This window comes from Neofelis nebulosa, chromosome 5 (assembly GCF_028018385.1).
Source record: "Neofelis nebulosa isolate mNeoNeb1 chromosome 5, mNeoNeb1.pri, whole genome shotgun sequence".
Classification (NCBI taxonomy): Eukaryota; Metazoa; Chordata; class Mammalia; order Carnivora; family Felidae; genus Neofelis; species Neofelis nebulosa.
In genome coordinates, this window is record NC_080786.1 from 101,828,042 (window position 1) to 101,853,031 (window position 24,990).

At 40.5% G+C, this 24,990-nt stretch overlaps 1 protein-coding gene and 1 long non-coding RNA gene across 3 annotated transcripts in view; one reads left to right on the forward strand and one right to left on the reverse strand.

The window, feature by feature from the left end:
- LOC131512583 (uncharacterized) overlaps positions 1 to 22,249 on the forward strand; it is a 62,305-nt gene extending 40,056 nt beyond the window's left edge. The window contains exons 1-3 of one of the 2 annotated variants that reach the window (XM_058731479.1): positions 16,073 to 16,281; positions 19,043 to 19,748; positions 19,978 to 22,249. In XM_058731479.1, coding sequence (XP_058587462.1) covers positions 19,512 to 19,748; positions 19,978 to 20,292 — 552 coding nt within the window. In that variant the 5' untranslated portion in view covers positions 16,073 to 16,281; positions 19,043 to 19,511 and the 3' untranslated portion in view covers positions 20,293 to 22,249. Of the gene's footprint in view, positions 1 to 16,072; positions 16,282 to 19,042; positions 19,749 to 19,977 lie in introns of those variants that run through there. The other variant, XM_058731478.1, reaches the window with a different exon arrangement.
- Positions 1,082 to 22,785, reverse strand: LOC131512584 (uncharacterized). Its single transcript, XR_009262190.1, has 3 exons — positions 22,642 to 22,785; positions 11,588 to 11,709; positions 1,082 to 1,379 (listed from the first exon to the last, which is right to left on the reverse strand). It is a non-coding gene; the product is annotated as an uncharacterized LOC131512584 (long non-coding RNA).
- Between the last annotated feature and the right edge of the window lie 2,205 nt (positions 22,786 to 24,990).

Genomic DNA, 24,990 nt, shown 5'->3' on the forward strand with positions numbered 1-24,990 from the left:
GGACGCTTTAACCAACTGAGCCACCCAGGCACCCCAAGGTCGCATTTTTCTCAAGTGTCTTAGTAGTTGTGGGGCTTGAAGCAAGTAATTTAATTCCTCTCACCTTTGTGGTCTTCACCTATATGCATACACTCTTTCTTTCTTTTTTTTTTTTTTCAACGTTTTTTATTTTATTTTTGGGACAGAGAGAGACAGAGCATGAACGGGGGAGGGGCAGAGAGAGAGGGAGACACAGAATCGGAAACAGGCTCCAGGCTCCGAGCCATCAGCCCAGAGCCTGACGCGGGGCTCGAACTCACGGACCGCGAGATCGTGACCTGGCTGAAGTCGGACGCTTAACCGACTGCGCCACCCAGGCGCCCCTACATACACTCTTTCTGGAGTTGTGCCGAGTATGAAAGGAGCCCTGGCTAACACTAGCACATTGCCTTTCTGGGAATTAGAAACAGGTGTTCCTCTTGGGGGGACCAATTAGTAGAAAGCATCATCGGTTAAGGATAACACTGTGTTGTCCTAGATTTGGCCAGGAGAGATTGGGCTGGATTTCAGCCCTGCCTTCTGCCTCCTCCTCTGGACACCTTTGTGTAAGTGTATGCAGAAGTGTTGATTGAGACAATGTATGTTGCTTTTCATGTGGTATGCTACATACATGACACATATTACATACACATAAACATACTTTTCTGAGATGTGTCTATCACAGTTCATGGAGAGGAGCGTGTGTGGTCATCATTTGGTAATCAGTAAAGATGCTTAAACTGCTCAGTAAAAGTTTAAAACGAATCATGAATCATCATATTTCTCAACGCTGTGATGCATGGACCAAATTAAGAGGTTAATTGAAAGCATTTCATTTTACCCTTAGTGCAATGTAGATATATCTTCTCTGGACCATTGAAAAACGAGATCTGGAAAGAAAACTGGTTTCACATTCGCTGCTCAGATGCCATCCATGACTTATCTACTGACTGATGGAATAATTGAAATAGGGGACTGACATTCCAAAATAATAAATAGCACTTAGGTATACATGAAACATAGAGAAGATATTTCTGATATGATACCACCCAGGTGCTGAGGATTGGTTTCAAATCCTTTTATTAAAAATATTTTTTAATGTTTATTTATTTTTGAGAGAGAGAGACAGAGTGTGTGCAGGAGAGGGGCAGAGAGAGAGAGGGAGACTCAGAATCCAAAGCACGCTCCAGGCTCTGAGCTGTCAGCATAGAGCCTGATGCGGGCTCTGACTCATGGACCTCGAGATCATGACCTGAGCTGAAGTCAGATGCTCAACAGACTGAGCCACCTAGGTGTCCCTCAAATCCTTTTTTAAGGGCAATGTCAACAAGGAGGAAAGCCTGGGCTCCTGCAAAAAGAGGCTGCAGAAGGAGACACAAGAAGGGGAAGAGTGAAGTGTTTGGCTTCTTCACAAGTTCACTTAAGGTTGACCCCTCCTGTTTTTCTATCTAAGAACTTGAGTGTCATCACCTTAGGAAAGACCTACAACCCACTGTCATCTTTGGCTATCTTAGATTTTGGTATTTACTTTTAGCACAGCTCATTATTACTTACTATCAGTTCCCTGGTGCAAGGAGCAAGGATCCTGCCTAACAGTCATCATTACATATGAAATTGGCACAGTGAAAATGATGGAACAAAGCACTGGCTTAAAAGCCATAAATTCTTTAAAGACTACACTAAATCCTTGTGCATCTATACAATGCTAGGTTACAGCTTTGCTACCGTAATTAAATGCTATATGAGGAAATGTAACAAGATATGTGGCCAAAGTAAAATGCTAACCTAAATAGGATCGTTAAAATGTAACCCAGGAAATAAAATTGGAAATCACTATTAGAACACTGCTCGTGTTACAAGATGTCAGAATCATGCATAATGCAAGAGTGGAACTGCTTACAGAGACTTTACACAAGAGAATTTAAACTTGCTTCTGTGGACATGAGGAACTGCTCTTTGAAGCATGGGCTCTGATGAGATTCTGCCCGGCTGTAACGACATTCCAAGGGAATGTTCTGTTTCCATCAGATGCATATTTATTTATAGGGTGCTGAATGAAGGCACATTCATACTACGTGGCAGATTGTACCTCCACCATATTTTTCATTAATCACCTTTTCTTTGGCATCTTCACCATTGCTTCATTATTGATCTGTTTTTTGAACCCTCTATGTGAATAAACCTACAATCGCAAAATTACCCATTGATCAATGTCAGCAAACACATTCCTGCAAACACAACCTTTAACTCTTTTTTCTCCGAACCCTCATTCCATTTCATCTCTTGGGCAAAGGCCTGAAAAAACAGATGATCCTTGTATTATTCCCTGAAGGTCAACAAATCCAGACTTTGCTTGGTTTACAAGGCTGAACATAAAGCCCATCTCAAAGAGAGTACTTTTCCTCCGTTGCTCAGATTTTAAGTCAAAAGGCCTTTCTTGCACGCTCTAACATTCTCCCTGTACTCTGTGTTGAAGACTGTCGATCACATGTTGGTCTCTGTTGCCCCATACTGAGAAATCACCTTCTTTGAATACTTGTGCCAAATACAAACATATTTATCCACACACTAACCTCTCTAATTTGGTCATAATTAGAGAAAGGGCTATTTAATTAGTGAAAAGTCTTAAATTATAGATGGCTGATTGCTTTCGAGTATATAAAGTAATAGCAGGAAATGACTAACAAAGTGTTGCCAAGTACAGGACCTGCCAGGCCTGTTTTAATGAATAGCTAAAGATCACTGAAATTAGCACATTAATTGTATGCATGTAAATTGCTTCTGCTAAGTGTATTAAAATGTTGTTCTCTTTGTAATCATGTTGAAATTACTTATTTGGTTAGTACGCTCTTTTCACAATTGTTCATGAAAGACAAGAAAGCGAACTTCAACATAGTCCCTGCGTAAATCGGAACACCACCAATTACATGCCTCCACATTTTATCATGCATACCAATGACTCATGACCTATTTTTTTAAAATTTTTTAATGTTTTATTTTATTTTTTGAGAAACAGAGAAAGAGCGCGAGCAGAGGAGGGGCAGAGAGAGAAACACAGAATCCAAAGCAGGCTCCAGGCTCTGAGCTGTCAGCACAGAGCCCGACACAGGGCTGGAACCCAAAATGTGAGATCATGACCTGAGCCGAAGTCGGTCGCTCAACCGACTGAACCACCTGGGCACCCCATGACCTATATTTTAAAAACCCCAAATGCATATCTAATAAAACCCATCTTCATTTCCTTGTCTTGTATCTCTCTTTCAGAATCTCATGGAGGGTAGGTAAGATACCACCAGGCTCCAGACTAACCTCCCTGAGTGTGAATCCCTGCACAGCTGTGTAACTTTGGGCGCATTGCTCAATAACTCTGAGCGTTAGTTTCTCATCTGCCCTCCAAGATTGTTGTGAGAATTGAATGGATAAAATGATGTTTTGAAAACTTTTCTCAAACTTCCACAAGGACAGCAATCACCCCGGGGCACGTGTAAAACCGGCAGTTCCCAGGCTCCTTCTCTGAGGTCTCCGTGGCTTCTGATTCATGGGGAGCTGCCAGCCACCCCCGGAGATTCTAATCAGCTGAGAAACATAGCTGGGAAGCACCTGGTTCATCGTAGCTTCTCTTCGCTCACGTGCTGTGCACTGTGTATTTCATTAGTGAGCCAAGAAAAACAAAGGACAAGTAGACTGAAGGTGCAGGAACCAAAAAAGTCATCAGAATATCCCTGACAGCTTTTTCTTCAGTGCCTCCTGGTGCAGAGGAGTTCACCGTCTTAGAGGGAGAGCAGTTTTCTCCACAGTTAAACAGTTCCATTGGTCCAAAAGACAAATCTCTCATTGTGCAGAAATCTGTTTCTTTTGAAATTCTGTCCATTGTTCTTGTCCAATATTTGGAGCAACATGGAACAAGTCTGCTCATCTTCCCCTTAGGACAGCCTTTGTAACACTGAAAGAGCCGTCTTATCTCCTTCTGATTTTCTTTTTCCAAGCTAAATATACCAAGTTCCTTCATCCATTATTGGAACATGGAACATGGCTTCTATAGTTTTCACAGTCTTGGTCACCTTCCTCTGGAGCCAACTTGAGACTGTCAGTTTTCCTCATAAAGTGTGTTGTGTGGTAGCATTGGGTAGAGTGCTATACATTTCTGAACAGAATAGAGATAAACCGTATTTCTATAAAAGATGCTCAAAATAGATTATCTGAAAAGAAGGGTGCACTGAGTTAAAAGAAAATTTCTAACTCCAGTTCTTTGACTTCCTGTGTGACCTTGGATGAGTCATTTAACATTTCCAGATTCTGAGTGACCTGATCTGTGAAGCCAGCATAGCAATATTCCTCTGCCTACTCGCTCACCTCATAGGGTCATTCAGAGGATAAAATACAAAAGAAAGAGGTTGGAATGATTATGGGATACTTTTAGGATCAAATCAACAAAGCTATGTTCAAAATAATAGTTACTTAAAAATTAAGATATATTTTAAAATTAAGCAAGAGAAAATGATATATCACTTGCAAGCTCCATATAAAATAAAACGTATTAGATTTTTAACATTTTTTTCTCTTTTATAGAAAGTATATCACACATTGGTTCATATCAAGTTCATGTCAATTTAATAAAAATCCTTGATTTTTTTTTTTTTTTTTTGAGAGTAGCCAAGCCGGGTTATCTCAAGCTTGAAAACTGGAATTCTGAACTTTACTTAAAAAAAAAAAAATGCCTTTCATGCTTCTAGGATGAGGGTCAACAGCCAGGAGACTGGACTGTAACGTGAAATCTTAAAAACCTACCTGTTAGGTCTGAAGAGAGAATTGGACACCACCTTCACGTCTCTCAAGTTTGCTGGAATTCTCTTTAGAGAGGAAGGTGTGGTTTGCAGAGTTTCCTCAATTCATTTAAGAGATTTTATTATCAATACTTTTCTACTCCTTTTTTTTCTTTTTTCTTTGGTGTGATCTCAAGGTCAAGTTTAGACTAAATGAGAAGTAGGTCTCTCACACAGTAGATTGGGACTTCGATTAATGGGAGAAATAAACTCATTATAAGAATGAAGATTTAGCCTTGCTGATGTTTTCAAATAATAATTACACAAGGACATTTTTTTTTTGTCTAATGGTGAGAATAAAAAGTAGAATACAAAATTACATACATATGGCATGATCAAAAGTATGCAAAATGTGTGTGAACACTTACATGAATAGAAAAATAAAGAACACTGGGAGGAAATAAACCAACATATCAAAAGTGATTATTGCTTGTCAGTGAGATTGCAGGTGTTGTCTTCTCTTTATACTTGTTTATATTTTCCAAATTTCCTATAATAAGCATGTATTGCTTTTTTTTTTTTTTCAACATTTTTAATTTATTTTTGGGACAGAGAGAGACAGAGCATGAACGGGGGAGGGGCAGAGAGAGAGGGAGACACAGAATCAGAAACAGGCTCCAGGCTCCGAGCCATCAGCCCAGAGCCTGACGCGGGGCTCGAACTCACGGACCGCGAGATCGTGACCTGGCTGAAGTCGGACGCTTAACCGACTGCGCCACCCAGGCGCCCCTAAGCATGTATTGCTTTTATAATCAGAAACAAGTTAGCAAGAAAGTGCAAAAAAGAACTTTGCTGCTAGGTGAAAAGTTGATGTTTGTATTAGAAACAAAATTTCACGAATACATTTTTTTTTACTGATGCCAACTCCGGAAGGTGGGAAAAGGACCTTCTTTTATTCTTCTCCCCATTTAATCTGACATGTAGGATCCTCTTTTAATGATAGATTTCAATGAGGGAAAGGCACCTGGGGCAACAATCAAGGGAGATTGCGTTACACTGTGACAAAATCTTTAGAAACGCTTTTCTGTCTGGGTCATCAAACAGACTGCAACAGGTGTAAGTCCTTTTTCTTTTTTAAAGTAATTTTCAAGCAGACTTCTCACACGCTGAGATACACGTTGATTATATTAATAAAAAAAAACCCCTCTGACCTATTTCCAAATAGGATTCTCACTTCACATTAATTTTCTGGTTTGTTATCCAAATTTAGGAAGTCAGGTCAGTGGCACCTGACCATTAGAATTAAAGCTCCATAAAAGTAGGAACTATGCTTATTGTTTATTTTTAAAATTTATTTATTTATTTTGAGAGAGAGAGAGAGAGAGAGAATAAGTGGGGGAGGAGCAGAGAGATGGAGAGACAGAATTCCAAAAAGGCTCTGTGCTCCTGCACCCCTTACTTGGGGCTCGATCTCACTAACCGTGAGATCCTGCATGACCTGAGCTGAGATCAAGAGCTGCTTAACTGACTCAGCCACCCAGGCACCTCTATTTGTTTATTTTTAAATCATCTCCATGTCCTCAGCATCTAGCCCATCGCCTGACACTTAGTAAATGCCAGCCAAACAAAGAAGCGAGCCCTTAAACCCGCTGACCCAGATACAGAATAGAACTCTCTTCCTTCCTTCCTGGGGCATCAGTTCTTGGGTAAAGGTCAGAGAAACCTTAACCTGGGTAGAGAGGAGTGAGTAAGACTTTGCTGTTACCTGAGCAAACTGGGGAGGAGCAGATAGAGGAGGGCTAGGGAGTCTGCCTGGAATCACTTCCACATGGAACCATGGAGCTCTGGAACTGTGGAAGATTTGGACTTTGGACAATAAATAGCAAAGACCGCTGTTTCAGGGGTTTGGGCTTGTTGCTTGTTTTTGGAAAGAGGTGGGTGAATTATGGATAGTTGTAAATTCACTCAGGAATGTTTAAGAAAGGGTTGGGATAGGACCTGGACTGACAAAGTGACAAGGACAAGTCGGTGGGCCCCATGTCCACAAGAAGTAGAGATAGAGACTTTGGCCTAAGTAGTGATTTAGCAGACTGTTTGAGCAGAGCAAGGAGGGCCAGGTCTTGGGGAAAAGAAGCTCAGTGTGACTTCACATAGACTCCCCTTTTATTGAGCTTAAACTCTGTAACCATCTGACTGAGGTTAGGAATGCCCTGTGGCTTTGAGGTGTGGGAAAGGGCAGATGGGAGTCAAGTAGCTACCTCTGTTGGGCCATTTGGCCTGGGGAGGCTGAAAAAAAGAGGTGGATGGTGTGGGGTGGGCGCTAAGTGGCCTTGGCTGGCTAATCTGAGACAGTAAAGCAAACACACTTTGAAGGGAAGCGAGAAAGGCAGCTTGGTAACCACCGCATACCTGCAATTTGCTGACAGGCATATAACTCCTGTTCCAAAATTCCTCTCCATGTAGCTTCTTATGTCTTAAATTACTGGCTGGAATGTGTGAGGATCCAAATGACTCACTGTGAAAGAGAGCTGAGTTCCCAAAGTTGGGGTTTCAAGAGAAAAACCACTTTGGTCCCCTGGGAGTGACAGAGGCGCAAGAGTTTCTAATTGAGGTGTGGGATGATACACAATAATTTTAAGAGGCTTTAGGGTGTCAGCACCTTAATCTAAAGTAGTGATTCGAATGGTGGGATTTCAAGTACTGTGAGAAACTTGAGAGAAATAGGAATAGAGGCTTCTGAAATTCTCATGCCTGGGCAATCTGGACAGCTCCAGAGTAAGGCTAGATGTGGTTTCCAAGGGATTCTTTACCATGCCTGCAGTGATGAGGACACAGCATTGCTAAATTATCCCCATTCAGTGTTCCATTCTGTGAATCAGGAATCCTTTTGAACTAAAGTCACCAAATAGCCAATATGCTAGTCAAGTCAATTTTGTGCTGGTCAAGCTGATTCTTCTTTGAAATCCAAGTCCTCTGGCCTTGACCGTTGCCCTCCCTGGGGCCTGTTGTAAATCTATTGACCTCCTTTTAGTGGTCCTACCTGTTATCTCTAGATTAACCATCTCCAAACACTGCTTCCATCATGGTTTTCTCCTGTGCAGTCAACTTTGATGGCTTCCCATGGAGCACTGGGTCTCGAGGTGTGGTTCTTGTACCAGCAACATTAGCATTACTTGAAAAGTTGTGTGAAATGCAAATTTGGGGCCCAACTCCAGACCTACTGAATTAGAAACTCTGGTGGTAGGGCCCACTGATCTCTGATGCATGCTGGAGTTTGAGAACCACTGTCACAGAGTTCCTCAACCTGGCATTCAAAGCACTGTCTCCTCTATGGTCTTATAACACCTGTCTCTTATATTTGGCATTTATTGATCCTGCCTTGTATTAGGATTTTTTCTTTGTGTAATCTAATCTCACCTTCAGAGATGTAAACTCTTTGAAGTCGTGGTCTGTGTTTTCTAGATTTGCTAACTTGTAAAATCATGAAGCTGGAAGAATCTGGAAAAATACTATCTAATCTCTTCATTTTGCAAACCTTTCAATGGTACCATGTGCCTGGTGGACATTCAATTAACAATTGCTGAATGAAGTAACATGCCCACGGGGAACATGGAGTTCGTGAATTAAGACTGCTGAGACTTCAGTGTCATCGCCTTAATTTAAATTGTCCCTTCTGGTACTCTCTAAGGGTTTGTGAATGCCTGGGGAAAGTCTTGGATGCCTTTGCCAGTTTCCCCCCATGACCCCCCTGAATGGGCTTTGGAGTTTGCTCACTGAATACAAGGCAACAGTGTTTTGAGATACAAATGGCAGCACAGTTGAATTAAGAAAATAAAAACAAAAACAAATTTGATGTTGTTTTTCTTATTGCTGCTTTGAGAGTCAGCATGAAATATGAATCTGCCATACACAAGAAATAATATCTTGCTGAATATTTAAGGCATAAATACAAATTAATTGCAGTGCACAGCTGTTAATTATCAGGCTTTGGAGCATTCCAGGAGCAGTTGCTCATGAATACCTATTCAGCTAAAGATCCCTCACTTAATAGGACCTGATGACATTGACCATGAAGTTGTTGATTGGTTGCTTCTGCATAGTCTAGAGGTCCAGGCTGCCAGGGGTCATTGCACTTGTAAGGGATAGGCTGCCATAGCAGAAACGGGGCATGTTTGGCTTAGGAAAGTACTCTTTCTCCATCTCAGGAATGTTCACACCCCAAAGAGGAGACCCTTGACTTCCACAAATGGTTTTGTGGTGACTCTTCTAAATGAATTGGGCTATGGCTATGGCAGACATCTGTGTGTATGTCACCATACCAAATTAATATGGCTGACTACATTCCCCATGCTGTACATTGCATCCCCATGGCTTACTGATTTTATAACTGGAAGTTTGTACTTCTTGATACCCTTTATCTATTTTGTTCCACCACCCAAACCCCATCCCTCTAGCAAGCACCTATCTGTTCTCTGTATCTATAAGTCTGGGTTTTGCTTTTTGTTTGTTTGTTTGTTTTGCTTTTTAGATTCCACGTTAAGTGAAGTCATGCTCTATTTGCCTTTTTCTGACTTATTTTACTTGGCATAATACTTTTAAGGTCCTTCCATGTTGTCACAAGTGGTAAGATTTCATTCTTTTTTATGGCTGAGTGATATTCCACATACCACATATCATATATACTGCATCTTCTTCTTCAATTCTTCCATTGATGGATACTGAGGTTGTTTCCATTTCTTGGCTTTCATAAATAATGCTGAGTAGACAGACAAAGGGGTGCACATATCTTTTTAAATTCATCATTTTCATTTTCTCCAGGTACGTATCCAGTAGTGAAATTGCTGGGTCATATGGCGTTTCTATGTTTAAGGTTTTGAGGAACCTTCATACTTTTTCCAAAGCGGCTGCACTAATTTACATTACCACAGTACACGAGGGTTCCCTTTTCTCCACATGCCAACACTTGTTATTCCTTGTCTTCTTGATACTAGCCATTCTGACAGGTGTGAGGAGATAGCTCACTGTGGTTCTGATTTGCATTTCCCTGATGATGAGTGGCTTATCTTTTTACTATAGGTCAAGTTCATTAAAACAAACTCACATGGACTTTCCTAATTATGTTTGTGGTGGTTGTGCCGGGATTTGGTTTAAATAAGAGTGCTGCTATTTGTTTGTGAAGTTTCAGGGTAATTATAGTGATTGCAGTTTTGGGACTGCTGGCCTGGTTTTGCCAGTCTTATGATTGTCTGGTCCTTTCTGCTCTCCAGTTTCCAATGCACCCGCACCCACCATCATGAGCACAGATTGTTCCCTGAGCCTTCTAGGCTCTCTGTGGCCAGAATTTGAGACCTGGGATGGGGGGCATTTAAGGAACTCTAACTCAACACATTTGTTCCTCAGCATCAAGTTAGGCGTCTAGTCTGCCTTTGCCTTCTGCCATATTTCCAGAATCATCTATGTCTCTTTTTCTTTTGGGTTCAGTGCACTTCTTGTACTGGTTCCTGTCTCAGGAATTTGCCAAGCTTTCCCAGGTCCTCCCAGAACTTGCCATCCCTCCTCCCTCTCGGCCACCAGGGCGCAACCCTGGCACCATTGGCTGACTGAAGCTCCACCGTCACAGATTAGGCTGTCTGATGCTGCCTGCCTGAGTCTTGGGACATGTTTTGCTTCTGAATTCCTTGGCACCATGCTGTGCTTTCATATTGAGTGAACTTCCGCTATTTCATGTTTGCCTCCTGATGCCAATTTCCTAGCTGCATTATCGGCTCTTATGTACTGCCATATTTTTTAGCTACTTTGTTCTGCCTGCCAGACTGGACATTCTCCCAGCACCTGCAGCTGGGCCATACTCCCTGGTGGCTGGTCTAGTGTCAGGTCCCAGCATCTTCCATCATGACCTGCCCAGACCCAGTTTAACAAATCAACAACTATGAAGTATGTCCTTCAAAATGTTTATGTTTCAAATACATTGTTTAATCATTTTTACTCCAATTAGGTTGTGCTACCTTTAAATAATTATTCCCACACTTTTTTAGTACTCTATGTGAATTGTGAAAATGGTTGCCTTTCCCCATTTGCGGGTGTTTTAAGTAAAATGCAAATCAACTTTGCTTTTAACGGAAATTCTGAGCAAAATTCTTTTGTGAAGAATTAAAAAAATTTTTTATACATTTTCATTTTTGAGAGACAGAGACAGAGTATGAGTGGGGGAGAGGCAGAGAGAGAGGAGACACAGGATCTGACGCAGGCTCCAGGCTCAGAGCTCTCAGCCCAGAGCCTGACGTGGGGCCAAACCCATGAACCATGAGATCATGATCCGAGCCAAAGTCGGACACTCAATCAACTGAGCCACACAGGCACCCCGCAAGAAATTTTATATTTAACGCAACTATAATCTGATAAAATTGTTCCCATTTCTGCCCTGATATCCAAGACAGGAACTCTGGGCCTAATTATTGTGTTATCATCCTCGGTGTTAAGCTATGTATGAGGAGCTGAAGAATGGGCAAAAGCAAAGAAAATATATGTGTGCGTGAATGTGCACGTGTGCGTGTGTTGTATTGGGAGAGTGAATGGGAGTGAGGTAAGGACAGGGGAAAGCAGATATATCTGTTTGACAAGTGTTATGGGCTTCCTGTTAATGTAATAGTTATTGATGATGTGAACACTTGTTATGGTGTTCTAATGTGTGCTGGTGTGCTAGTAAGTACTTGGATTAGCTCACTGAAACCCTCTTAAGTAGGTACTAATTTTGTTTCCACTTAGCACGAGAGAAGGTTGAGGTTTAGAGAGGTAAATTAACTTACCTGAGTCCACACAGGAAATAATTGCTAGATTAGAGAGTTGAACTCCAGCAGTGGAACTTCAAATTTGTATCATCCTGATTCTATTGTTTTCATGTTCTACACTATGGTGCTTCCAGATTATTCTTATAGGACCAGAGAATAGAGAATATAGGAGGAAAATAATTAACATTTATTAGTTATAATTTTAAAAGGGTTTTTACATTAATCTTCAGAAACAGATGATTCTTGTCTCCATTTAAGAGGGCAAAAGAGAGATTCAGAAACAATGACTCTATATTATCAAATGTAGCTGTAGTTTACTATTGCATTATGGGAGTCTACCACATCATCCTGACCGTGGACGTTGGATTTTTTCAGGCTTTTTGTATTGTATATAGCGTCTCTGTAAATATACACATATTTCTCTCTCTCTCTTTTTTAAATGTTTGTTTATTTTTGAGAGACAGATACAGAGTGTGAGAGGGGAAGGGGCAGAGAGAGAGGGAGACACAGAATCTGAAGCAGGCTCCAGGCTCTGAGCTGTCAGCACAGAGCCCGATGCGGGGCTTGAACTCATGAACGGTGAGATCATGACCTGAGCCGAAGTCAGACGCCCAACCGACTGAGCCCCCCCTGCCGGTGCCCATACATACACATATTTCTAATGCACATTTTGCATGACCTTTTCTCAGGTATACACCTAAGAGTATATATGTTAAAAGTGAACACTGAAGACAACGAATAAAAAAGAAGGCCACGAATGGAGCAATGATGACAGTTGTGGACAACGATGAGTGTCATGAGCCAGTAATTTTTATTAAACGAATTCTGTGAACCTGGGCTAAAAAATTTTTCGGTAAACCTGAGGTCTCACCTTTCCCCCCAGAACAATTACCTAACTTGGTGACTTGTCTAGGACGACGGAGTGGTGGAACTGGGACTAAATCGAAGTTCTGTAGTTATAGACAGTTCTTAGTCCCATCCAATTTCTACACATGAACATTATCCTCATCATTCCACCTGGGTGAGCTGACAACTACAGACTTCACAGGTTCAGGGGGGAGATAATACACCACTGATTTGCAGCCCTGTTTTTGCAGAAGAGATTTGGTTTTGAGAAATTACTCAAGTGTTGATATTGCTTCACCCATGGGCCTGTGTGCTGTTAAGCTTGAAATGAAAAGAATGGCTTCGTGGTTTAGTTTTATGAGGGAACCACAGCCATAGAGTTATGATCCAGTGCATATAACATTGAAGGATAACAATTTAAACTCCAATAACTCTTGCCATATATCTTCACCAGAAGGTCTCAAAGAGTTTTATGAGAAATTATAGACTAAGAATTTGGAAGAGTTATGTGCAATTTATGGTTAAAAAAGGAAGTGCTAAAGTTTTCTGGAATGTTCCAAGGCTTTCATTAGAGAAGGCATGAAGAGAGCCCAGGACCATTGACTCTTTGGCTAGGAACCCTGGCAGGAATAGATGTGACCAAACAATTTAGTGATTCTGAATGGCTTCAGCTTGCTTTGAGTGGCAATATTACTTTTCCAGGGGCCTTGCTGAATTGAAGAAGGACATAGAGGAGCCAGCATGAGTTGATTCCCCAGAAACTTTAATAAACAGTGATACTGTTGCAGTCATATTAATACAGCTTCTGTAATATACTCTCTGATTAGTGTTTCTCCCACTTTAATTGGGATTCTAAGCACCATAATGATGTGAGCCAGCTGAAGTTTTTAAACAGTACAGATATAAATGGTCATCCTAAATTATATTTAGGAGAAACTCTACTTGAACTATTTAGGTTAATAAATAAAGACACCAAATTAATATAGGCTATTTTAAGACCAAGCATGTAATACTATAAAACTTTGGTGATCTGTATGCTTTCTGTTGGCTGGCCATGGGATTTTTAATTGAATTACTACAGAAAATTCAGCTCAAAATATTATCAGATTTAACCACCCACTGAGTGTGTTGTTATTGTTTTATTAGACTAAATCAAAGGTTACCACAGCTCATTTCTGCACTGACTTTCAGCCCAGAGGGGTAAAGTCTTAAAACGAGATGATGAAATTTTAGAAAAGAGCAAGAACTTAATGTGGGGATAATAGTCACATATTTTCTTGAGAAAAATGAAACTGCTTCATGGCTACTTTATATAATTACATTCCTAGCTTTTTAATAGTTAGTGTCTATGACATTCATGTTCTGAAGTTTGTAACTGGTCTGAGGTTGAGACTGAAAGAAATTGTCAGGGGACAGAGGTGCCCCTGGAGAAGAAACCCATTGGCAAACCCAGTGTCAACAGTATCCACATTGCAAGCACACTGCTTTCTGGCCATATCATCCCCAAAGCTCAAAGTGTAGGTGGGATGGCAGCATGGCTGGAGGAATCAACTCAGCAGATAATCATTTCAGAGCCTATACATCTTTATTGGCTTGCATGTGGTTAGGAATGCACCTCCCCCACTTTTTAATCTGTTCCAAGACTGTGTGTGTGTCTCATCTTTCAGTGGATCTCAAAGCACAGTTCTCCAAACCAGCAGCACTACCCAGGACCTTGTCAGAAATGTATATATATGTGGTATGTGGTATACACACACACACACACACACACACACACACACACTCAATGGAATAGTACTTGGTGATGAAAAAGAATGAAATCTTCTCATTTGAAACAACGTGGATGGAACTAGAGTGTATTATCTTAAGCAAAATAAGTCAGTTAGAGAAAGACAAATACCATATGATTTCACTCCTATGTGGAATTTAAGAAACACAACAGATAAACACAGGGGAAGGGAAGGAAAAATAAGATAAAAACAGAGAAGGAGGAAAACCATAAGAGACTCTTAAATACAGAGAACAAACGGAGGGTTGATGGAGGGGAGGTGGGTGGGCAGATGGGCTAAATGGGTGATGGGCATTAAGGAGGGCACTTGTTGGGATGAGCACTGGGTATTATATATAAGTAATGAATCACTGGGTTCTACTCCTGAAACCAATACTACACTGTATGTTAACTAACTTGAATTAAAATTAAGAAAAAAAGAAATGTATACTCTAATGTGCTCATCCAGACATACTAAAGCAAAAACATCGGGAGTGGACCCCAACAATCTGTGTTTTAAAGGCCCTTCATGCTTCATGTAATTCTCATGTCTGCTAATGTGAGAAAACACCTGATTTAAATTCTGTTGATCGGGTTTTTTTTGTTTTGTTTTGTTTTTAATCAAAGAGCAGGTTTCCCATTGTTGGATTCATAGTAGGCTCTCAATAAATGTTGCCATGAAAATGAAAATACACTTAATTGGTCATGCAACATTCTGCAGTGTTTACCATCATATTTTAGTCTCTTTGTTATTGTATACTCAGGAATGAGCACTTGCCCTCACAGATTATTCATTTTCTTTCCCTTTGAGACTAGCTCTTCAGCTATTCATTTAATATGAAAGGTCATCTTCAAAGAAAATTGTTGTCTGAGGCTTCCGTTTTTAATTCTCCAGAGACTCACTGAGAAGCAAAGTTAGTTCGTGCCAATCATTTCTTTCCCATTTTTAAAGAGGGCCAGTCAGTTCACTGTCAATGATGATTAGTGAGATTTTTCTCTAGTCTCTTCTGCAGGACTATCCAGAAGTTCAGTGGCCTAGAGTTTGTTGTTTTAGGACTTCTAAGTTGGCTTCATCTCTGCTTAGGCAGCAAATTCATCCAAGGGCTTTAATACTCTCAGCTTTGCTTCAAGTAATATGTGAAAATGGGGGAAAAATCAATCACAAAGAAAGCTGAAATGCAACAGGTTTACGAAGACAGAGGGACTCAGAGTGAAACATGTGAATTCACTTGTATTATGTACCCAATAATTTCTGATGTGGGAAATCCAGGGGATCATGGGCCCCAGATGCAGTGAGATTGATGTGGTATAAATCTCTTACCTCTTGTCAGGCAATTGACTTCTGTGGGTTGAACAACATCCCTGCCTATGAGCACATCTAGCCCTCGGGGCAGGTTCCCAGGTAGGGACACTAAAAGAAAGAGTCAAGGCCTGGAGCTGGGTGTATGTTCTATGGGAACGAGAATGCTGACTGTGGGTAAAAACTTAGGATGCAGGCATCACTTAGAGTTTGGGGAGGCTCCTCATGGAGCAGGGGTGGGGGAGGGGGAGTGATGGGCAAGGAGTGCTGAGAGTCTACCAGCAAGACAGAGAAGTATGGTATAGTCTGGAGGAAAGTGTGTTTGCAGGAAGCCAGGGATCTGAGTAGGACCTCCTCCTCTAGCTTTCCTTGTAATTCTCATGGGGATATGGGTGGGCGAATGCTTCTAGAATTATGCTGGGTGGTGCTAATCATTGCCTGAGGAGCTCTTTCTTTCCTGAGTGAAACTTGCTACTCTGGTCACAGGCTTTGAATTGGTAACTGGATTTATTAATTCTGAGCCCTGGCTATAGCTTCTTAATTTTTGTCTCCCAAACTCCAATTGCTTGTTCATTCAGAGATGGAAGGGGGTGAATTGGCCTCTAGAACCCCTGCTCTGGGGGGCAGACCAAACAACTGCATTGTGAAGTCCACAACCACTGACCACCTTCCAAGCGCCAGGCACCACAGAGACACTAGAAATCATGTGAGAAGCGAGAGTTTCTGCGTTCAGGGAGCACCGAGTCTAGTGAAGGACATAGATATCTAAACAGCCTACAGTTTGATGGGATAATTTTTGTAAGTATAGAATGTTACCTAAATGGAATTAAATGTGTTTTCTTTCTGCTTGAGGAAGTCAGCTAAGTCTTCTAAGAAGAGGTAATACTTATAGCTAGGCCAGGTAGTGAAGAGGGGAAGGGACATTGTAGGCAAAAGGAGGAGTGTTTGAGAAAGTCTGATGCCTTCAAGAAATGGCAAGTGATCTGTGAGTGGTAGACGTGAAGCGAGACAGAAGACAGGGAGTCAGATACCAAGGGCCAGCATCTTGCTGGGGGACTGGGGAGCACAGCTTTAAGTAGGAGCATGACAGGTTAGGTTTGTTTTAGAAAGATCATTCTAGCTCCTTTGTGGAGGGTGGGTCAGAGGGAGTAGAGCCTTGTCAAAATACAGTTGAAGCATGATGAACACCCGGCCCATGGCCATTGCCAAGGCAGTGAAGAAGCCAGGTTGACTTTTAGAAGCTTGAATTTGTCTCGGTGACTTCTCTTCTATAGTCCTGGCCCCACCTCTTCGGGGGCATCTAGGGCTGCTGCTTCTGTAGATGCTGCCTGCATAGTTGTTTCTGAGAGAAGGTGCAAATTAAACCTGTGCCTGAGTTCTCTCATTTGTTAACAGCAGCTTTCTTCTTTCAAGGATTTTACCAATCTCTCCTAACAGTATGGAACTGAAGCTAATTACAAAAAATTCCATGCTAGTGTATTGGTAAATAAATTCTGTACTTGGATACCATTTTTTTGTGTGTGTGACAAGCAATATGATTTTGTACTTTGACATGTAATTTAAATGGCTTACATCGAATGCTTTAATTCATTTGTGAAACTTATTGACATTTACTATGTGAAGGCACTATTAGTTGCACTGAGGGGTAACTTAAAAAAGTATTAGACTTCCTCTTGCAGAATGTGCCAATTCTGGTTTATTTTTACAACCACAAACCAAGGAACTTTCTAATAGCATTTGGTTCTTTCATTCATTTATTTACTCATTCATCTATTAATCCGTCAGTCAACAAATATTTGTTAATCATCTACTTTGCGAAGGCAAAGTAATGACATGAGGAACACCTTAGGGGTGGAAGTAAAAAATAGAACAGAGAGTTCTGGATGGACCTCACAGTTCTCAGAAAGCCCAGAATATGAAATAACCTCAGGGCTTTGGTTACTTAATCTTTAATACTAGGGCCACTTTCATTATTAAAGAGCATCTTGGATTAGGAAGTGAGGTTTTAACTTCTTAGATAACCTATCCTATCTCTGCCCCCATTTTCCTCTGGTAATTACTTGAAACTTTTAGTCACTGGACTGTGCACTGTGGAACTGTATTCACAAGGCCACAATAATTTCAAGAAATGAATCATGGAAGTATTTTCCATTACCTATCTATAGGATTTTCTCCTCAGTCAAAAGGGGACCAAATCGTATGCTTTCCTAGGCAGGTGTGTAGAAAATATTCAGTCTACTCCATACCCTTACCAATTGATGGGTCTGCTTGAAATTGGCCAGTTTCAGAATTCAGCTCCCAGTTGTTTGTGTGAATGACTAAGGGTCATCAGAAACCATCTTAGAAGTACAACATACCCAGGCATATTTTGATCTCTTCCTCGTTTCAACCCCCTTTTTAATTGAAAAAGCTCTTTCTCATTCTATAGTTTTCTACTCCTCTGTGGAAAGAGCACTTGCTAGGAATTAAGTGACTTGATTTCTAATCCTAGCTATACTGCTAACTCATTATATGACTTTAGCCAGGGCTTGGCATACTATATATAGCCTGCTGCTAAATCTGACCTACCACCTATTTTTGTAAATAAAGTTTTATTGGAGCACAGCCATGATTATTTGTCCACTTACTCTTTTGTGCTACCATGCAGCAATGAATGTTCATGATAGGACCATTAGACCACAGAGCCTAAATAAAATGTTTACTGTGTGGCCCTTTATGGAAAAAGTCTGTCACCCTCAACTTTAGGCAGGGTCATTATTTTACTTGAGGTTCCCCATCTGTAAGTTTGGGGAATTGGATTAGGTTGTCCCCGAGGCCTATGTCATTTTTAGCGTTCTGTTGCTCTATCATTCTTCCTACAGAGCAGCCTCGTATCAATCTTTGTACGCTGGGATATAAACCTATCCATATTTACTTCACTTATTCAATTTATGAAGCACTAATCCTAGCAAGCCACCGTAGAAAACTAACAAGTATGAGTCTCTGCCTTTGAGAAGCTTATAATCTGGTTAGAAGATATAGTTATTACAAGGATTAGAAGTTAAATTATGACAGAAGGTAGTAAAGGATAACATACCAGAATAAGTGATGATAATTAAATGAATTCAAAGGAGAGAGATGATTATGGAGTGAGATGACTAGGGAAAACCTATAGGGGAAAGTGGGCTGTTTTTAAGAATAGTTACCTCCATGGTCCCATAAAATTTTGGATCAAGTGTCCTTCTAAAGTAGTAGTTTTCAGATTTTAGAGTGCAGGTTCCTGGGGAAAAAAATGCAAATTCCTGCAAGGAAGCATTAGAAGTTCTGATGTTAGGTCTGGGATACATCCCAGAAATCTGCTTTTTCAAAGAGCACCCCTGGTGATTCTGATATACACGGAGAATTTTCTTACTTTTAAAAATACTGCTTTGGAAATTTGGTTAAGTTGCTAAATACTGTTTCTGTAGAGGAATTCATGCTAGGCTTGGCAGAGTCTTATTAAACCATAGATTTTATGTGACTAGGAGGGGCTCCACTGTCCATGGAGCAATTATTTCAATGATTTTCTCTCTCCTTTTAGGAAATCTGTGATCTCCCAGGCCAAGAAGAACAAACTGAGGACTATCTCTGAAAGCCATTGAATTCCTTAGTTAAATCCAGAGGGAAAGTCTGAGATCAATATGGCTGTTGTGTCCGTGATAGTTGAGGATAAATTATTGGAAAGAGACAGGTACTAACTACTTCTTTTGCATTTGACTCTTGGTCCTTTTTTTGTGAGCTTTTTGTTCCTGCAAAGCTGGCTTGGGTCAACGTAGTAAGTCAAAAAAAAAAAAAAAAAAAAAACCCTCAATGAAAGAAGCTGGGAATCTCCAATCTCCATCCCAAAACATGTCGCTGATGACTTGAACATATCACCAGATACTAAAGATACAGACGGCAGCTTCCACCTATGGGAGAATGACCCTCTGAAGAGAAACTTGGAATCATCATCAGAGCCATTGGAGGGGACATCTGAGAGTCATGTGGGTGAAATTTTACAAGACCCTGTCATGCCTCCAGTCCAGGATAGAAAGTTAGATCCACTTCCAAAAACGCATAGACGTCTTAAGAAGGCTGTAAGGACAAAGAGAATGAGGAAGAGCAGGAGGAAGGAGAGGGTGGAGACCCACCATGCCCCCATCCTTCCAACACCTTTTGTGCCACCACAAAGTGAAGAAGATGAGGTGGTAGACACAAAGCCGGCTGTATTCAGTGCTCCGGAAGATGATCCTGACCTTCCCAGTGAGGTAGGGATGAGGCGTGGGGTGGCGAAAGTCTGGGCTTGCCGCGTTTTCCTAGGAAAAATAATGACAGCCCTTCATCTGGAATGGAAGGAGGTGGGGGATGAAGAGCTAGGGGAACAAACTGGGATCCCTGGGCCCAGATAAAGCATGAAAGAACTGGCTCAGGGGGTGATGTCCTTTCTGCGCATGTGTGTTGGCGTTGAAGGCTTTAACTTCTCTCTTCTACTTGCAGGACAGGTTACAGAGTCAGCGGGATAAGGGCGCATGTGCGATGCATCAGGAGTGTCAGATACAGCCCTGTGAGCTCTCAGTGTCCCAGGAGCCGGGGCCGTCTTCTCCGGCAGTGACATCCTTGGCATCACCACCACGCTGCTTTGGTCGCTTCCTAAGCTGCGTCTGCCAGACCTTCTCGAGGTCTAGGAAGCAGAAGGCCCCCAGAAGAGAGGACACCAAGCAGGCTGGGGCAGGAGGTGATGCTAAGGCCCTAAGACCTGCCCTGCTGAGGGGTCTGGGCAGAAACAGAGTGCAACCTCATGAAAGCCTGTAGCAAGTTGATGCCGATATGGCTTCTCCCTGTGTTTCATTTTGTAATTTTCCCCGTGTTGTTGTTCCTGTTGGTCGATTCTTGTTTATCAAAGATAAACGTTTTTGCTCTGCTTTTTTGGTGAGATCCTTAAGCCTGAGGAAGAGGTAAAAGCAAAGTAACTTTGAAGATTTTAACACTTTACCCAGTAGTGGGATTGCTTCCTACTTCCTCCCATTAGGCTGAAGTGGAATTCACTACAGAGCAGCGGTTCCCAAAATCCATGCGGGTGTCACTCATGTCTTCAGTTAGCTTAATTCTCACTACCTTCTCTGAGGATGGAAGCCATTCCATCTCATCATTTTGAGTAATGTCTCCAGAAATCAACCACCGAGTGGAGACTTCTCATGTCCAGCCGCTCTCATTGTCTTTTACCTTTGGCTAAGAGATTCATTTTGCATTCCTCATCCTCAGTACTTTGTTGATATTCTGACACTCCCTACCTGATTTAGAAATGTCTCAGGGAGTGGTCGTTGCTCCTTTGCTCGCATAAGGTAGCGCTACAATCTCCTGTATCTCTCACCGTCCTTTGGTTTTCTTTCTGTCACTTGTTAGTAAGATATCTGGCCCTTACTTCTCAAGTGTTCTGTATTAAGAACCTCGTCACATAAGGTAATGGGCTCCTTTCCTTGTTATTCTTTAGCCAGATTCACAGAATCCCGAGTTCTGAGAACCGTAAAGAAAATAAGTACTTAGAAAAAAGTTCAAGATTATTTCATTTCCTGTTGTTGTCCCAGCATACTAGGTTACTCCTCTTCCCAGGACATAAACTAAGAGTTTAAATTAATTTTACACCCTCCTTTGAGAGAGTAGGTTTAAGGTGAATTTGAGAGTTTTCCCGTAGCTTTAATGACCTGTTGTTATTTCCTACATGTCCCGGTTTTTCCGATTCATATAAGAATAATCAATAAAAGTACAAATAGAAATAAATGTGTAAAGTATCTGCATTGGAAGGAAATTGTACAATTTCTTCCTTCTTTAGGACTGACCCCAATGGTTACTGCACTAGAATTGGAGAAGATAACCAATGTGTTTGTTTTGTTCTTTCTTGCCTGGAATCGGGCCTGGTGCTGTTGGGAGAATGAAGTTGGGAAGGGAATAGAATGAGGTGCAGGAGCAGTGGCGAAAGATCCCAAAGGCTGCCTTGCGAGTAATTGGTAAAAACCACCCTGGAGGGAGGCTTGTGATGTGATGAGGATCTCAAGTTAGAATGAGAAATTTTATGAAATGTCATACTCCATGTTTGGAGTAAAATGGGACAGCTTTCTAAAGTCAGTCATGCTTTGATACCTTTAGTTGTCTAAAGAGTGGTTGATTGTTTAGAGAGTATGGCATTTTAATAGAGCTAGTTGAGCATTATAAATGGGCTCAAGCTATTACATGAAATTTCAAATTATTCAACTGTATTTATGCACATATTTTCTCAGTGTTATATAAGAAATGTGTTCCCAGGCAAGGCATAGTGTACGTAAAGTCCTGAGTCATGGAGCCTATTATTAAAAGCTCAAAAGAAGGTAGATATTAGTGTTGTCATTAAGGCTTTGTTATTGTTATTGTTTCTTATTATAAGATATTTTAGGATGAGCTGTTCTATCATAGAAAAACTATTAGTTTCAACCTGGTTAGCCATATGCCCACTCCCATTTACAATGGTGATTTTCACACAAAGTTTACTTATTCCAAATTTAAGATACATATTACAGATAAGGGAAGATCTGTATAAGCACTTAGTTTTGAAACTCTTTTGCGCATGTGTCTTGACCGCCCGCTCACAAACAGGGGAAAGGGTGTCCAATACTCCTCAGCTGCATTTGTAAAGAAAAAAGGATATGTTCTCAGGTTTCAGACTTTGTGTTGCTATCTTCAGAGTCTGAATTATTAAACATGGTTTCTGTCTTAATAAAGTTGTTTTTTCAAAATATATTTAGAAAAGTAGTACGGCTGTGTCAAAGTAAAAACAAATTAAAAATAAAACTTGCTACTATTGATGAGAGATAAAGCATGGGTCTCATTTAAAAAAAGTTGTTCCCACCCCCCCCCCACCCCAGCAGATAAACAGATACTGTAAATATGTTGTAAACGGCAGTACTTGACAAGTATAACGATGACCACATTTAATGTATTTAGCTCCTTGTCTTTCTCATGGGAACTCCCAGAACTAGGTAGGTGGCAGGTACCCTCAGTGCTGCAAGTTGAGTAAGCTGAGATTAGGCAAGCTGATTAAACTTTTCCAGTGATTTTTCTAAGAACACTCACTAAAGCTGATAGGGAATCATAATACAAATTCTTTAAACAGATTATTTAATCACTCACCTGTGGTTTTATCTTCTAAATGTGATTGTTTTTGCTCTGGTTCTTATCCCAACGTTCCATCCTGAAACACTTCTTGCTGACCATTTTGTTTTTGTCACCTTGTCCTCACACTACTGTCCAAATTCCAGCTAATGTCATCTTTACTCACCTGGAAAATGTTAGCATGAAAAAAAAAATCTGGTTAATGTAAAATTACAGAGAACCCTTAGAGAGGGTTTACTTATTAACCGAACTTTAACGGAAAACGTTGAAATTATCTAGTCCTTATTATCAGAGGAACCTGAAACAAAGAAATTAAGTCGTTCTCTCAAGGTAGCATAGCTGGTTAGTGGCAAAGCTAAAACAATAGCTAACATTAGATTCAATATTGTACATTGTATCTATCTTCTGTGATCTTCAAGCAGTCTGCATGGGGTTGATATTAATATTTTAATTTTACAAATTAGACCATTTGTAAAATGGTGGCTCTGTTGAGCGTCCAACTCTTGATTTCAGCTCAGATCATGATCCTAGTGTTGTGAGATCAAGCCCCTTATTGGGCTCTGCACAAAGCATGGAACCTTCTTGGGATTTTCTCTCTCTCTCTCTGTCTCTCTCCCCCGCCCCTTTCCCTTATATGCTCTCTCTCTCTCAAAAAAACAAAAACAAAAAACAAAACAACAACAACAAAACAAACAAAAAACCCCCAAAAAACAAAAAATCCCCCAAACCAAAAAACCCAAATGAAACCATTTAAGTTCAGAAATGTCCTGGTAAGTCCAGATGCAGAATTCAAACCCAGAATTGTTAGTCTCTGAAACCCACAGTCATTACATTCTACCTCTCAGTATTAATTACAATCTTATAAAATCTCTTTGTTTCCAGTCTAACTCTGTAATGTCAAAAACATGCAATTTCTCATATTTGCCAAAATTTATATTTCAGCTTTAATGTGTTTACAATAAATATAGTTCAATTAAAAAAAAAAGTCTAGTTAAAAAGATTGTTTCTTCCAGGTAAAATTTTTGTACTGGACAGTAAATAATAAAATAGTTAGCCTACGTGTCATTGATAAATAAAATTGCAGTGTAATATAAACACAGTTTTAATCATTACAACCAATTAAACCAAGACAATTACTTAACTGAATAGTGATTAAGAGAAAAAGGAATAGCACATAAAGCAGGGCCCTCGACTTGACAGGGTCACAAGACAAAGTACAGCAAAGATGAATTAGGCCCCATAGAAAGCTAATGGACATGAGTGCTTCTAAACTGTTTTCAGGTGAATGGTTTGGGACTCGGGTAGCAGAGAAGCGCTTCTGTGTAACGCAGTGACCCTTGAAATAAGTGACTTTATTTCTGCTAATGAACTCCAGGCTTTAAATAAGAAATTTGAATTTTCTCACGTTTCAGAACATTCTTTTCATTCTTATTTGACAAGGCCTCTTCAAGACAAAATAAAAGAACAGCAAAACTAGTAGATTTGAGCCACTGGACTGCGTGGTCAAGGAATGTTCTTCATTTTTTTTCAAACTCAAGATGCGAGGACAGCCGTTGTATGTGGGAAACTGGAGGGGTGCGGATTTCCTGGGCTGGAAAGAATTGCAGCACTGCTCCCATCATGGAACCTTCATGAGGAACTATCTCAGACACATGGTTATGACCCTGATTCCTAATGCTAGAGGAAGTCTTTGAGTATCATCCTTGTTTCCCTCCCTTCTTCCCCACCTTGGGGATTTGAGTCAGTCCTGCAAAATTGGTGAAAGGCCAGAAAGGCGATTTTAATAAGAAGTTTAAACAGGCTACAGGAACGGGAAACCTCAAAACAGATTAAAATAACTTTTACACAAGTTCCATAATTTTAGATGAATTCAAAATTCTGAAATTTTATTACAATTGATTTCTAATGTGAACTTGACTTCTTTCCCAGTTATAATTACCATTTGATTCCAGGATGCCTGTGAAAGTGCTGGATCATTACAATGGTAGCCTTCTGGTGAGCAGGATAGTAGATCCATTCACAGGAAGGGATGAAGCGGTAACTTGGATTTTTTATAACTACCATGTGAAATATCCCCTAAATATCTGTCTCTTTACATGGAAAAAAGCGGAATTACAAAGAGTGTAAAACTAAAACAAAAGAATACATTTCAATCAGCATGTAGTATCCAGACTCCTACTTGGTCTGTGATGCTCAATAAAAATCTCTGACTAAATTTATGTATATTGAAGATAATAGATGAAATAGAAACTAATCATCCCATGATCCCTTTTCAAGAGCTACCATTCATCCTAATTTAAAATTTGGTTTTATTTTAAGGTTAAAATTATGAAGCAAAGTTCTGTGTCTAATTCAATGTGTTATGTA